Below are 13,599 nucleotides of genomic sequence, written 5' to 3'. Positions count from 1 at the left end.
GGGACCACAACTGAATTACTATACAATAATTATATTGCATTTATACTAAATTTAAAGTGTTATTAAAATATTTTTCGAACTTGGGAATTTAACCTTTTTTAAAGTTCTAAGTTAAGCTATTTCGAATTATATGTATAAGTTTTATGTATAAACTATGAGTTTATTGTGAAATAGGTAAAAGTAAAACATTGACATATCTGATATTTTCGTAATATAATTAATGATTGCTCATTGAGATACTTAATTTTAAAAAAATTATTTGAATAGAATGTCACGCGCTAAATGTTAAAATAATGCCATTACTTATTTTGCACCCTGTAAGTATGAAGGAAGCTCATTTGTTACAAATATTATACAAATTAAATTTGTAACCAAAGTACGTATGTATCGTATAATTTAGTATATCTTGTTGAGAGTTGATCAATATATACGAAAATTTACGATCCATGCGTACTCGAACGGTTGGCTCAGTTGGAAAGAGCGCTCGGACGGAACCCGAGAGGTCGCGGGTTTGAGTCCAATCTCATTTCATAAATTTTGGTTACAAATATAATTTATTTACTTTAGTATAAATGTTAATCCAAGTACGTTCATTAACGATATTATATTATTTTATTACGGCTTCTCTGTAAACAGTCTTTTTTGATTGAAAATCTATTTCTAAACGTGTCCTTTATTGTATTTTTTTTTTGCTGTATTCCGACAGAGATTGATGCCGGCTAGTTACAATTTAAATACAAACAATTAATTATTTCACTAAAACCAGGCCGTTAACGGCCGTTCCCAATATTCAGTCTATCTCTTAATTGAGATAAAAATCGTAACTATCGTTGACTTTTCTGTCCCAATAAACTTATCGACGGTAACTCACCTAATCCGTGCACGCCGTCTGTCAATAGGACGACGTATACCTTACCAGCGATATAAAGTTTGTATGTAAATTGCAATTCACGCGTCCCAATATAAGGCGATAAGAATGACTTACCGGGTATATTGGGACAGCTTCAGATTATTGACAGTAGAAGGTAAGTAATTTATCTCTATCTGTAGATAGTATATTGGGAACGACCGTAAATTGTATGAAATGTCACGGCTTTGACAATATACCTGCTACATAACTGTCAATTACACTACATTATATCTTGAGCACAAATGTATAGAAGAAAACATGATACCAAAAAAAATTAGATTATGAAACTAATAACTAACTAATTCTACTAACTGATTCTAGATACTAATTATACTCCCACTGCTGTAAATTTAATTCTAAGAACGCTTTTTGTATTGTTTTTTTTTTACAATCTAAATCTTCGTCCGTCCTAGCGCATTTTATATTTTTTATAAATATTTTTAAGCTCTCTTTCACCAGCTATATGTATTAAAGGCATTTCAATCTCGTTCTTAGCCTTTATATAAAATCAATTATGTATTATACAATGATATATTATGTTTAATACAAGCTATTATTAATATACATGACGATATCACTATTGTTTTAATTCATTCCTTTAGCGACTGTTTATTCAAGATTTTATATGCAATTTTAAGTTATTGTCAACATGGGAGGAATTATAATAGCTTGGCCAGCCTTTTTTTATGGAAAAGGAGGACAAACGAGCGTACGGGTCACCTGGTGTTAAGTGATCACCGCCGCCTACATTCTCTGGCAACACCAGAGGAATCACAGGAGCGTTGCCGGCCAATCTCCCATGTCGTATCGTTCCGAAAACATCGCAACAAGTAAACTCATTCTACAGCTTTGTTGTACTGTGCAATTATCAAAAAAAGATAAAATTGAGATTGATAATTAGTCTCTATTTTAAGCAATGCACGCACACTAAAACAAGTGACATACAAATTGTGAGTGTAAGACGTAGCTTGTCACGCACACTAAAGTAATAATCCTGGCCAGTTTTCATCGGTTGTCTAGCAGCTACAAGCTCTATCTAGACGTATAAATTATATAAGCAAGTACCAATAAATAAATTTGTTATTTGCACCGGAAGACGCAGTGTTGGTAGGCCCCCCACAAGATGGACCGACGATCTGGTCAAGATCGCCGGATTATGTTGGATGAGGGCAGCGCAGAACCGATCGTTGTGGAAATCTTTGGGGTAGGCCTTTGTCCAGCAGTGGACGTCTTGCGGCTGATGATGATGATACACAGTAACGAGTAAAATAACTGATACCAATAACACTCTCTCACAGTTGTAGTACTAGATATATCTCACTGAGTATTCACTTCAACAAATGGTCCGTCTATTTTTATACCTCTAAGAATTATTCTCGAATGATGTCGTACAGTGGACAGATGTGTGTCACTCTGCTCTTTAAATACGACGCGTGACTCCTCGAGGTAGATAAGCAATTGGTTTTCAACCGTTCACCCCGACACGCGTGCCGTTTTTAGTCACATGAAGAACATATTTTCCTTTCTTCGTTTTTTGATCGGAGTAAAAATCCTCTCAAACATGAAAGGGCATAAAAAATTCAACAGAACAAACGTAAAGATTACACCCATACCTAATTAGGCAAAGTAAGTAGGTTATTCTTTCTTATGTCATCGAGAGAGTCAGAGAGTTGTAAGTTAATTTTGACCTTGTCAGTTGGTCCTTTACCTTACGTCCTCTAACGGCCGTTCCCAATATACAGATAGAGATAAATTACTACCTTCTACTATCAGTAATTCTTATCGCCTTATTTTGGGATGCGTGAATTGCAATTTCCATACAAACTTCTATCGCTGGTAAGCTATACGTCCTCCCATTGACAGACAACGTGTACGGATTAGATGATTTACGGTCGATAAGTTTATTGGGACAGAAAAGTCAACGATAATTATGATGTTTATCTCAAGTAAGCCACAACCGGAGATAGACTGAATACTGGGAACGGCCGTAAGTAACCAGCAGTGGCGTAGCGTGCCTTGGCAGGGCTCCGTATAAAAATGTGATGTACGGCCCTTATGAAGGGTAAAGATTTCTTACAAAAGTAAAAAGAAAATGTTAACCTAAAATTAAAAGAAATATTTATTCATGAAAATTATCTTTCTGTCACTTTTTCCAAAATATTTATAAATAATTGAAATTAAACATACACTTTCCTTGCCTTTTTTTCGGCAAACAGCAAGTGTTTATTAATTTTTGTTTACGCACATCGGGGTTCCGTATAATTGATACGGCGGGAGCTATGCCCTTGGTAAAAAGTAAAATGGCGCTTGCTGTATATTTCGGCGCTCCTAATAACCGTATCTTCTCATGTTCTAAGCCTACATTTCAAACCAGTCACTGTAATACGAATTATGCTCTCAATTCCTATCTTAGTCGTGCCATGCGTAATTTCAATGCATTTGCTAATTATCTAGATATATTTAAGCTCTCTCTGCAATGTTTTAAAAATAAGTTAAGGTAAAGACTGCTCTATACATATATACCTAGGTATTATAAAAAGCTCTCAACTCTTTAAATTGCTTTCGTTTTCTTTGTGTTACTTTATTATTTAAATTTGTTAACCCTTCGGCATAGTTAACCGTTTTTAGCGAGCTTTCTCATATTTATATAACTAAGTTAACTAAGTTTTAGGAATCTATAGGTTTTTATGTAATATTATATTTTGTATAACCGATAAAGGTATAACTGTTAGTTTTTGTATCGAGGTGACGGGCGCAGTTGCGATGAATGAATGAAGTGAACGTCCTTCACGTTTCATCAGTTTTAATCATAAAAAACTATTAATTAATAGTTCAGCGCCATTTATTACTTCAAAGTATATATTTTGTATTTGCTCAAAAATGGATGGCTTTTGCCTTAATCGACAAATAGTGTTCTCACCGGATGTTTAATTTTGGGTTTATTTAAAAATTATTAATGTACGGTGCCATACACCTTCTTCACTCAACACTTCGAGCCACACGCACCGTATTAACATCAGTACGATTTCTGGACGAACAATTACCGCGCGTGCTCAATAACATTTTTTTTTGTTATGAAAATAAGGGACGAGACGAGCAGGACGTTGAGCTGATGGTAATTGATACGCCCTGTCCATTACAATGCAGTGCCGCTCAGGATTCTTGAAAAACCTCAATAATTCCGAGCGGAACTACAACTGCGCTCGTCACCTTGAGACATAAGTTGTTAAGTCTCATTTGCCCAGTAATTTGACTAGCTTAACAACAACATCTTTTTAATTTATATAATACATATATGGAATTCCTTAACAACAACTTTCATTTCACTATCGATTTGTAGCAAAAGCTCGTACATAGTCAAATTGGTCCTTCCAGCTGTATTATTTAATTCTTAAATTATCTAATCTATTGAAATTGGGATAATTTTTAATTTCAAAGCTATAAAGCAATAAAAAAAATATTGAATTAGGCGTTACTTTGCGGAAATCCATAATTATACAAATTATTTAAGTTTTTTTTAGTGTTAATTCCACCAATATTTGTTTTTAAAACAATTCGACACGTGTTTCGCCTCTACACGAGGCATCCTCAGGACGTGTTGTCTCGCCAAAATCTGGCACTGAGTGTGAGACTATCATTTGTACTATAAAGCAATACTTAATCACTCACCTGTGAGAAGAGCTGTCCCTCGGACCGCCTCGCCAGCGGAGCCAGTTGACACCTGACCACCAGATGACAGTCATCCATCACCGTGTTGAAGAACCGCCGCGTCGGCAGCAGGGCTTCCAGATCGATCATTAGCTCGAGAAACCGCTCGCAATACCTGATAATGTAAAAAATCACAGGTGACTAATATTTTTTGAAGTATTTTGTGAGTATTAAATGACATTGACCTGTCACGCTTGACTATATATCGCTCGTAGACACGTAGGCCGTGCGATTAGTCAGAGTAAAATTAGCTAGAGTAATTTATAATTATAATAAACTAGTGGACCCAACAGACGTTGTCCTGTACACACGTCTTAAATATGAAAAATCGGTCCAGCCGTTAGGAGGAGTTCACTAACTTACACATGAGCAGGAGTTAATCTAAACCAATCTAAAATTCACTGATAGAAACAAAAAAATGATCAAAATCGGTCCAGCCGTTTAGGGGGTAGTTTAATTGTGAATCTAAACCATTCTCGAATCCACCTGAAGACACACACCAATCTCAAATTCACTTGAACCCACAAAAATATCATCAAAATCGGTCCAGCCGTTTAGGAGGTAGTTCAATTGTGAATCTAAACCATCCTCGAATCCCCTTGAACTCACACAAAAAATTTCATCAAAGTTGGTCCAGCCGTCTAGGAGGAGTTCAATGACATACACACGCACACAAGAAATATATAAATAAAGATGTATATTGAATATATTATTGTCAATACAGTTGTAAAACATGGCGTGCTTTCAGAGGCTGTGATTATGATTCCAAAAATAAGTCTTTTACATAGGCAGTTCGACCATAATCTGCAGTTTAGTTTTAGATTTAAATGTCATATATTAATGTTTACTTGCAAGGAGTTTTTATACATGTATATTATATATAGTATTAGTATTATTATGTCGACTACATTTAATAAGAAGAAAATAGCCCATTTTAGCATTGAATTCCCAAAATTATTTTAAATGGTTGTTTATTATATTTTATTACAAGTTTCAAGTTAGCAATTTACAAATTAACACTTTGTCAATAATCAAATAGGCTGTATACGCGTACGATCATTGTTCAGGGATTATTAATGACACCTTTGTATCACAATCTATTATAATATTGTTTTAAATATTATCCCCCTTATTCATAATGGTCCGCTAACTTTAAACAGCCGCTTAGGAGTGTTTTTTCTCATTCTGACTAAGGTCAATAGAAGAAGACAGAGTGAGAATTAGCAATGCTTTAAGTTAGCAGACTATTATGAATAAGGGGGTTTATATAAAAAAAAATATTACATATATATGGCAAGCGTTCTGATGGAATAACCCTGGTGGCTAGGGCACGGGGAAGGGCGCTGGTGTGGGATACGACTTGTGTCGACACTCAGGCTCACTCTCATATCCAAGTTACGTCAGTTGGGGCTGCGACTGCCGAAGACAAATATGTCGGTCTCAGCGAGCCTTATATCTATGTGCCGTTTGGTGTCGAGACACTTCGCCCGTGGGGCCCAGTGGCGCGGAGAATGTACAAAGTATTATCCTCTTCTTGGCACGCTTCCCCGTAATGATAGTTCTAATTTATTTACGAATCAGTTACCAAATTAATGACGGTAGAAACAAGCAAGTGCTTATAAGAATCTATTTGTATAAAATTCATTTGACTTTCAGAATAGTAAACCACAATCCATTGACTAATACACAGTAGACTCCTTATATATATAACAATTATAGATCCGATACAATCATAGATACTTATTTAGACCGCAAATCTGTAAAAGCTTATCTTTTTCAGCTTTCCCATACACGAGTTATGAAAGAGAATTGGCACCAGTTGTTAGCTAAGTGATGTGAAGTGATGAGAACTTAACAAACCAAATAAGTTAAGTTTCATTTGCTCGAATCAAGCGTTTAAAAATTCATACTCAAAAAGTATGCTAAAACTTTTTTAACATTAAAAGAATTGAAATCTCTTTCGAATGTCAATATATTAATTCAAATCGACGCACACACATAAGTCCAATTTAGCCACATTTATAATTTGACAAAAACTGTCATACAAAGATATGTTGATGGCCGCTTGCTTACACTACATAATATGCGAAAAAAGGTACCTTGGAAAAAATTTCGAAGTCTAAAAGAATAGCTATTAACAAATTAAATTTATTCCAGGCCACTTAATATTTTAATATAAACAAGCCAGTTTCCAGAATTATTTTATGTAAATCAAAATACATAATTGAGTGTTTGTTTCTCTCATTAAAGTTTTAGATCCAAATCCATTTAAAGTGTTAATGAGTAACAAATATACTAACAAAGCAATAGTTAAACATAAAAACTTTCGCCTTTATGAATGTGAATTTTGATTAAAAACATATAAAACCTCCGCATGACAGATCTTGATCAGAAAATAGGGACAGACTGACAAACGTAAAACTTATACAACCCTCTTTTTCTTCAGAGTTTAAAAAATACCTAACTGCTACTCCACTGATGTCACTGTCCAAATTGGGTTCCAAATTCAACATACGCAGAATAAATGTTTACATTGCTGCCTATTGGCTGATAATATCTTAAACAACTGTAGTAAACGCAGAAATGTATATGGTTGTCGAAGCTTATATTAATTCTCTATATATGTGTATCATGTATAGAACGTCATTGGTCACAGGTATTATAAAACATCACCGGTTGTCACTGTGACAAGATATCATAAATCACAGTGACAAGCGAGATAAGAGTATCCGACTGTTATTTGAAGGAACTGGTTACTGGACAAGTGATAGAAGTATTTAGTAACAACTAGTATTTTGTCACAGCTATAATTATGTAATTTATGTTATATTTTTGGCTCAGCTCTTCTTAGTTCTTTTAAATCTATATAATATATAAAAATGAATTGCTGTTCGTTAGTCTCGCTAAAACTCGAGAACGGCTGATTTAAAATGGCAAATTTAGCTCTTCATTTATTTGTGGAAGTCCAGAGAAGGTTTAAAATGTGAATAAATAGGAAAATGCTGCTAAATTAAATAAAAACAACAAATTTGTTTTTCCTTTGATGTGTCCATACATAATTTCTATGAGAGAATTTATTGACGCACGGTTTGAGAGTTCTGCTGTAAAACAATTTCATTACGACAGCAGGGTGCATATTTTACGAAGTAATTTTTGATGTTATGATATATTATTGACAAATTCATATAAAAACATAATTTTATTTATTATATACTGAACAACGTCTGTCGGGTCAGCTAGTGTGGGATAAAAAAAACTCTACTTATATTTGCTAAGAACTGAATATTTTTATTTCTGATGTGTTCGTAAATAATAAAAACACCACTAATTTATTTATCTAACAAATTATTTATAAGATAAGTAATTAGTGTTAGTACTTAAAAGACCGGCCTAGTAATTGGTATTGTATTCTGCCTAGTACGTCTCCAAGTTTCAACTTCAATCCAATATCTACTTTATTTTATATCGTTATTAGAGTTCTACCTAACAAATCAATGTTAAGCAGTTTTAACTCGTCAAAAATAAACTTGATGGTAAGTGATCACCTTACGCCCATTACAACTTAAGCAGTGGTTTACGCATGTGGTGGACTAACTTCGACAAACACACATAGCGTGTTCTAAAACGCACTACTTTAGTGTAGCGCCATCTATCGGTGCATTGAGTAAACTCCGGATAATCTAAAGCTATGTTTGTTGAGTGCGACACACCACATTTAACCATCGATAAACGCAGACTGCTGGCTGAAGTGAGGGAGAGGTGGGGTTGGCTATCTTTACAAGTTATTAAAGTTTTTTAGGCTTACCGAATCTTATACTTACTTACTTTAATCCTTTAATTACCCTGATGCACCGTATGTGTTCGCAACCTTTATTAGTTATAAGGTTGATTTCATATAGTTTCCCTAATCTGTCTAGACAATAATTTATTTTGTCTTTTGTACTAAAAGCATTTTAAAATAAAACCTATTGACTGGGTATCCAACAATTTAAAAAGGCATAAAGGCATTTATTTTCTCAAAATTGATTCCTTTAGAATTATTTTTGATGTCATTTCTAATAACTACTAGATACTACTACCGCTTCGGAAACAAATGGCGTATAAATATAAATGTATCAAGTCAACCCTATGCTCGAGGGCTAACGCAATATGGTTCTTAAAAAAGTATTTAAAAAATAATTATAGTTAATCTTATTTTTATCCTTTATTCCTGAAACAAACTCTGAACTTGTAACCATTGCAAAGTGTATAATTTTACATTATATGTTTATTTTGGCCTCAGATAATTTATGTGTTTAGATAGTGCCTCTTGCTGCAAGACAACCGAGGAAAACAGGCCAGGTTTATTACTTTGGGTGTGCGTGACAAGCTACGTTACACTCGCGATTTGTATGTCATTTTGTGTTAGTGTTGGTGCATTGCTTAAAATAGAGGTTAACTGTCACCCTCAATTTTTATGACGTTTTTACAGCTATCACAGTCTGCCTAGACTTATAAATGATCTAAGATTTTGGCGATAATTAATATTAACAATCATTCATAATAAAGCGCGATTTAACCCTTTAAAAAAAACTAATATATATAAATAATATATCTTTATCGGGTAATTTATGTAATGAATACCAGGACCAATTTGGTTCAAAACGGTTAGCCGTCCAGGATGTGTCGCGGACACAACAGCACTCTCTGTCACGCCACTAGTATAGATATCTTTTGTGATTCATTAGCTAAATTTAAAAGAAATGTATATTCAAAATTTTCGAAATAATTTCTTCCATATTTTTATTAATATTTAATCGTATTTATCGAGCGATATTGTTTTAAACTCAAGCTGTGTTTGCCTGTAATTGGGTCTTCATCTATATGTTTCTTTTATGACATTGAGAGACGAGGCGAACAGGACGTTCAGCTGATGGTTATTTATACGCCTTGCCAACAATGCAGTGCCGCTCAGGATTGATGAAAAATTCAAAAATTCTGAGCAGCACTACAATTGGATGTAGTTCCTGAAAAACGTTCCAAGCCACTAACATCACATTTTAAGGAATTCGAGTTTAAGGTTTAATAAATATTAGTGTGTTCCATACACGTGGGTTGGACAGCTAAGTCATAATGCCATTTAAAGAGTGACAGTAGGGCTGCCACGTTTTGTCAGTACGTTAATATGAATCACGTGACCAGTTTTGTGATCTTAACTCAATTTTACTAATTGTGGTTTGGAAAGTTTTTCTGGAATTACATCCATTTACGCTTGTCACCTTGAGACTTAAGACTTACTTGCCAATAATTTCACTAGCGACGGCGCCCTACAGCCGGAAACACAATAATGCTTACACATTACTGCTTCATTAATGTGAATCCAGGTCATAACTAAGACGCACACCTGTTGGCAAATAAATAAATAAATAACACACCTGACAGTTTCAGGATTAATATCCCCAGTTTCTGGAATGTTCTCGAGTACCCTCATAAATTTAATCATCAGCCTCTGTAGGAACAGTCTCTCCCAGGACAACTTCTCGATCAGTTCTGGTTTGTCTTTCTTCTGTATCGCTCGCCAATATTTCCGCCATTTTGGTACAGCTTTGAACTCTTGGTTTCTTCTTCCTGTCGATTACAGTAAAAATATTTTTAAATTACATTATTTCGGTCTTTTCATTTTCATTGGTCCTAAATATGGGCGCAGAGTTACTAATAAATCTGATGTATAGGTAAAAATTTCAATCAAATTCAATTTTTTTACATAGATAACGTCTAGATAGACTGTGACAGCTGTGACAAAAAGCTATTCACATAATCCTGTTATTTAAAACTTGCGTGATGGCAACAATAATACCATATCATATTGTAACAAATAGGTAGATTACAGGATCAAAATCGTTTAAAACCAAGTAAATCGCTTCGTAATTAGTAATTGGCAGCACTGATATGTAAATGTAATGAATTGAAATGATTTAATTTGTATGAATCGTGGTAACATAGTTGTTAACAATTAATTGGTGTACAGCATAATTCGCCAATATATCGGCATACAAATATTTGATTGTCAATATTGGAATTTTTATATTAAACTATTGCATAGCTTCTATCGCGGGCCTTGATCGGGGAGACCGAATCCAGAAATTCCGTAACGAAAATAACCTAACACTTACTAGATCTATATAGATATTTCTATGTCTTTTTGTGCAGAAGGTCTCGGGTTCGAGCCTGGGGTACGTCTTGATTTTTTTAATTTCTTTATTTTTTTTTATCACGTTTTTTAATTTTTATTATTATTACAAGCATTTTTATTTAATTTCACCTGTCCCGTTGTCTGTCTGTAATCGAATCTTGCAAGTTAAATTTTACTAACTTCTCGTTTGCTTTTTTTTAAATTAATTTTATCAAAAAAAACTGCATAAGTAAATAAAATAAATAAATAATTATAATTGCATAAGTTGATAAAAAATGCTATGCAATAGCTTTACCGCGGCAGTCCCCCCGAGTGCCACACGTCTTTTTTTTATATATACACGTCATTAATACACATTACATAGCTTTAAGTAATTCAATAATATAATATAAAATAAACATTTGTTTGTAGGTACCTCTCAAAATAACATTTACATACTATTATTTTTGGCTAAAGACTTCTTTTAAACTATAAAAGCATTTATCTATTATTCAAAATTTTAATTTTTTATGCATTACTGTTTTAGGCATCTCTATAATATAAAATTCTCTAATGTAACATTCAAATATGTCGTCTTATTGTATTGTAAAATATCGTTGCGTTACTCAATTTATGTGTAAAAGTGTAGCAATCTTTTTTGATATATTATTTTTTTTATAAAAGAGAAAAAAGTCCGATTTTTTTTTAAATAATAATAAATTTCTGGGCATTGATAGCCTAAAATGGGCATTCCCCTTTCTCTGGCTCTCATGAGCAGCTAATCCTCTATTTGCTATAATAATAGCATTTGGTGGAATACCACCAAAGTTCGCGGAAAACATCCGCTAATTTGAAATGGTATCAAAATAAATATTAAAACAGTTGTAATGAAGTATTGATTGCGTAATTATCGCTAATAAAACAAGGAAACAAATAATGAAATCACAATCTTGGACATATTCCCAGGAATATATCCAAATTATAATTAATCTTATAGACAGAGCCTTCGACTAAGGACTCGAACAAATTATGGATAGATTTACGAATGATGGTTCATAGGATGGTTAGCTTTTATACGTACATCTATTGGGTTAAATGTGCCAGCCGGCATTTGAATCCCGCATCGACTGTAAATTTTGGCAGAAATCTGAGTTAGATATAAGAAAATACTAAAATATAGAATCATACCTAGTACAGTTCAGTGCAGTCCTGTTTTACTGCGAGAAGTATGGTCTACCGTGATAGAAGCAATTAATATTTTTTGATTACCTTCTTGTAAACTGATCCACATACTGAGAGAGACGAGCCTCTTGACTTGATCTCTGCACAACTGTACCTCCATACTGCCAAAACAATGGTTCAGGAACAGCAGTAGGGCAGTTTGTTCTTTCATGTTGTTGCTTAAGTGGTCTTCCGCTATGCTAGCTCGTAGAACTTGCTCAAAGAAGCCCGGAAAATGGTCCGGTTTTTTGAGTAAGGCCTGAAAGGAAATACATTTCGGTTAAGCTATTTTTTTATGAAATAAGGGACGAGATGAGCAGGACGTTCAGCTGTTGGTAATTGATACGCCCTGCCCATTACAATGCAGTGTCGCTCAGGATTATTCAAAAAACCCAGCGAGCGGCACTATAATTGCGCTCGTCACCTTGAGACATAAGTTGTCAAGTCTCATTTGCTCAATAATTTCACTGGCTAGGGCGCCCTTCAGTCCGCAACACAATAATGCTTACACATGACTGCTTTACGGCAGAAATAGGCAACGTTGTGGTACCCATAATCTAGCCGGCATCCGGTGCAAAGGAGACTCCCACTAGTTTTTTTAAGGTACAACTGAGCCAGCAGTTGACATTTAGTTGTGTGCACAACACAACATAATATAATAGAGAAGAAACAGTGTTCAAAGTATTATAGATAAATATTAAAGCTATTGTAACATTTCCATAATAACATTAACTCTCCAATTTGTGTATCATGTATGCAAATTAAATTGTTTAACACGTTAATGTGTGGTTTATATTATATAATACTAGCTGACCCGGCAAACGTTGTTTTGCCATATAATTTCTTTTTAGAGTTAACCCGTTTCTTGGACATTGCAACATTACTTTATTTTTCTAAAATAAACGTAGCTTATTATTATTATATCAGCTACCTGCCAATAAATGTACCGTCAAAATAGGTCCAGCGATTTCAGAGATTTGTCGGAACAAACTGTACATGTATATGTAGTAAAAAACGGTTATTTCAATATTACAAAAAGACACTCCAATTTTATTTCTATGTATAGATGTAAGTATTTTTCTAACTTTGTGAGGTATGTTAAATTTTTAAAAATAATTTTGTCTCTTGAGTCCACTAGAAATAATAGTATGATGTACATAAAAAGAAATAAAAAAATATCTAGCATATCATCTATACTATTATCGCTATAACACCATGTTTAAGTTGAAAAAAATAAACCAATGATAAAACAAAAAAAGGGTTTGTGCCAGCTCCGACGCACGACTCCAGTTTACTCCTCAAGAACGATTGTCTTGGAACAGGTACTAAACAAAATCAAGTCCAATGGAGTCGGTTACAAACAGACATACAGCAGAAGCTAATAAAAGCGTATTAATTAAATAAATTATAGATATAAATACATATTTAAAAAAAAACTTCATAGTTAATAGTGATTTTTCTTATGGTACCTAATTATTAAAATTTTTGATCAGCGCCATCTATCGAAAACCGTTATGTTTATGTATTACTCGATAGATTCAGTGTTCGATTTGGAAATACGAAATAGTTTATGAAAGTGACACTAGATGACGTTTAATCTAGTAATATT

The 13,599-nt window shown here is 33.8% G+C and overlaps 1 protein-coding gene across 1 annotated transcript in view; it reads right to left on the bottom strand.

The window, feature by feature from the left end:
- Positions 1–13,599, bottom strand: part of LOC126972525 (RNA helicase aquarius) — a 115,112-nt gene that overhangs the window by 95,747 nt on the left and 5,766 nt on the right. Inside the window, exons 4-6 of the mRNA XM_050819344.1 lie at positions 12,039–12,249; positions 10,033–10,225; positions 4,580–4,733 (exon numbers count right to left, since the gene is read on the bottom strand). Coding sequence (XP_050675301.1) covers positions 4,580–4,733; positions 10,033–10,225; positions 12,039–12,249 — 558 coding nt within the window. The remainder of the gene's footprint in view (positions 1–4,579; positions 4,734–10,032; positions 10,226–12,038; positions 12,250–13,599) is intronic.

Source organism: Leptidea sinapis, chromosome 26, assembly GCF_905404315.1.
Source record: "Leptidea sinapis chromosome 26, ilLepSina1.1, whole genome shotgun sequence".
In the NCBI taxonomy this organism is placed as follows: Eukaryota; Metazoa; Arthropoda; class Insecta; order Lepidoptera; family Pieridae; genus Leptidea; species Leptidea sinapis.
Note: the sequence above shows the minus strand (reverse complement) of the source record. Positions and strands in the feature narration are given on the sequence as shown.